At 42.5% G+C, this 2590-nt stretch overlaps 1 protein-coding gene across 2 annotated transcripts in view; it reads left to right on the plus strand.

Moving 5' to 3' along the window:
- Positions 1-2414, plus strand: part of LOC106532131 (fibrinogen C domain-containing protein 1) — a 12762-nt gene extending 10348 nt beyond the window's left edge. For both annotated transcript variants that reach the window (XM_014028139.1, XM_014028138.1), the window contains 3 exons: positions 382-478; positions 604-783; positions 1693-2414. In XM_014028139.1, the coding sequence (XP_013883593.1) occupies positions 382-478; positions 604-783; positions 1693-1952 (537 nt within the window). In that variant the 3' untranslated portion in view covers positions 1953-2414. The remainder of the gene's footprint in view (positions 1-381; positions 479-603; positions 784-1692) is intronic.
- Positions 2415-2590: the final 176 nt, after the last annotated feature.

Genomic DNA, 2590 nt, shown 5'->3' on the forward strand with positions numbered 1-2590 from the left:
AGACACTTGAGGACAGGAGTATATAAAGACAGACACTTGAGGACAGGAGTATATAAAGACAGACACTTCAGGACAGGAGTATATAAAGACAGACACCCGAGGACAGGAGTATATAAAGACAGACACTTGAGGACAGGAGTATATAAAGACAGACACTTGAGGACAGGAGTATATAAAGACAGACACTTGAGGACAGGAGTATATAAAGACAGACACTTCAGGACAGGAGTATATAAAGACAGAGCAGCAGCGCCCCTACTGGTCACAATAAAAATTGCAACTTCAAATGTTTTAATTTGAACAGTTTTTCTTGTTCTTTCACTTTGTGGTTTTTACTGGTTTTTGGTTTGACGTGTCCACTGGTGTCTCTGTGTGGCGCAGGTGATTCAGAGGAGGGAGGACGGCTCAGTTAACTTCTTCAGAGGCTGGGAGGCCTACAGAGATGGCTTTGGGACCATCACAGGAGAGCACTGGCTGGGTGTGTCTTTTTATCTGTGGGAACCGTAGGACTCTGGAGACAAATATTCTGAATGTAGGGGACAGGATGGAGTACTTTGACTCTGTTTGTCTGTCTGAATCTCTGTCCATCTGTCCATCTCTCAGGTCTGCAGAGGATCTACGCCCTCACCAGGTCCGGTGGTTTCGAGTTACGTATCGACATGGCTGACTTTGACAACGCCACAGCGTTCGCTCAGTACTCCGAGTTTTCTGTGGGACGAGACTCAGTAAACCCAGAGGAGGATGGGTACCCACTGACTGTGGACGGGTACTCTGGGACAGCAGGTACTAACTAGCACTGTACTAAGTTAACACAGTGCTAACATGGTACTAAAATTGTGCTTACACAGTACTAACACACTGTTAACACAGTACTAACATTGTGCTAACACAGTACTAACATTGTGCTAACACAGTACTAACATAGTGATAACATAGTACTAACATAGTGCTAACACAGTACTAACATTGTGCTAACACAGTATTAACATAGTGCTAACACAGTACTAACATTGTGCTAACACAGTACTAACACACTGCTAACACAGTACTAACATAGTGCTAACATAGTACAAACAAACTGCTAATACAGTACTAACATTGTGCTAACACAGTACTAACATTGTGCTAACATAGTACTAACATAGTGCTAACATAGTACTAACATAGTGCTAACACAATACTAACATAGTGCTAACACAGTACTAACATTGTGCTAACACAGTACTAACATAGTGCTAACACAGTACTAACATTGTGCTAACTCAGTACTAACATTGTGCTAACACAGTACTAACATAGTGCTAACATAGTACTAACATAGTGCTAACACAGTACTAACATAGTGCTAACACAGTACTAACATAGTGCTAGCATAGTACTAACATTGTGCTAACACAGTACTAACATAGTGCTAACACAGTACTAACATTGTGCTAACACAGTACTAACATTGTACTAACACAGTACTAACATAGTGCTAACATAGTACTAACATTGTGCTAACACAGTACTAACATAGTGGTAACACAGTACTAACATTGTACTAACATAGTGCTAACATAGTGCTAACATAGTGCTAACACAGTACTAACATAGTGCTAACACAGTACTAACATGGTGCTAACACAGTACTAACAGCACTTACATGGTACTACTGATGCAGTACTAACTCTTGTCCTGTGCATCCTCCAGGGGACTCCCTTCTGAAGCACTCTGGGATGAGGTTCACCACCAAAGACCGGGACCAGGACCAGTCCGAGAACAACTGTGCGGCTTACTATCAGGGGGCGTGGTGGTACCGGAACTGCCACACCTCCAACCTAAACGGGCAGTACCTGAGAGGAGGCCACGCCTCCTATGCTGACGGCGTGGAGTGGTCCAGCTGGACCGGCTGGCAGTACTCCCTCAGGTTCACTGAGATGAAGATACGACCCAGAACTCCAGAGTCCTGAACCACGAACATCTGAACCTCTGCAGTCCAGGAAGAGCTCTCTGGTCCTCTACCCAGTTTTTCTTTATCAGGATCCAAACTAACCATACGGTGAACGGGTTCTGCTGCTCCCAACCTGTGGAACAGTTTTTATACGAGGACCTCTGAGACCGTTAAGACTTAAAAACCCATCTTTGCTTTTCAAAGAGCCTGAGACCCGATGGAGCCGATGGTTTTTCTGTTTTATTTTAGTTGTTTGAATGTTTGCTATGCTGTGTTTTGTTTCTGTTTTTAATGTGCTGAAGAAATAAAATGTACACAGACTCAACCTTTGACCCAGACCTGAGCAGAACTGGTCTCCAGGTTCTGTCCTGCACCTGGACAGACTCATCTGTCTGATAACACCTAATGGACCAGTTCCTGCTCACTCATGATTGGTTGTTGTAGATCTGAGTCTTTAATATTAAAGCATTTTCAACTAAAATCTTTCGTTTGTCTCACTGATCAGTAGGGATGAATACTGGTAAGAATTTGGTGATATGATACATATACGATATGAAATATTGCAAAATATTGTGATACTATGAGCAAGGCAATATATTGCCATTTTTCTCATTTTTAAAAACACACCATGCATTACTATGGAGAACTGCTTCATTC

Source organism: Austrofundulus limnaeus, unplaced genomic scaffold (genome assembly GCF_001266775.1).
Source record: "Austrofundulus limnaeus strain Quisiro unplaced genomic scaffold, Austrofundulus_limnaeus-1.0 Scaffold720, whole genome shotgun sequence".
Classification (NCBI taxonomy): domain Eukaryota; kingdom Metazoa; phylum Chordata; class Actinopteri; order Cyprinodontiformes; family Rivulidae; genus Austrofundulus; species Austrofundulus limnaeus.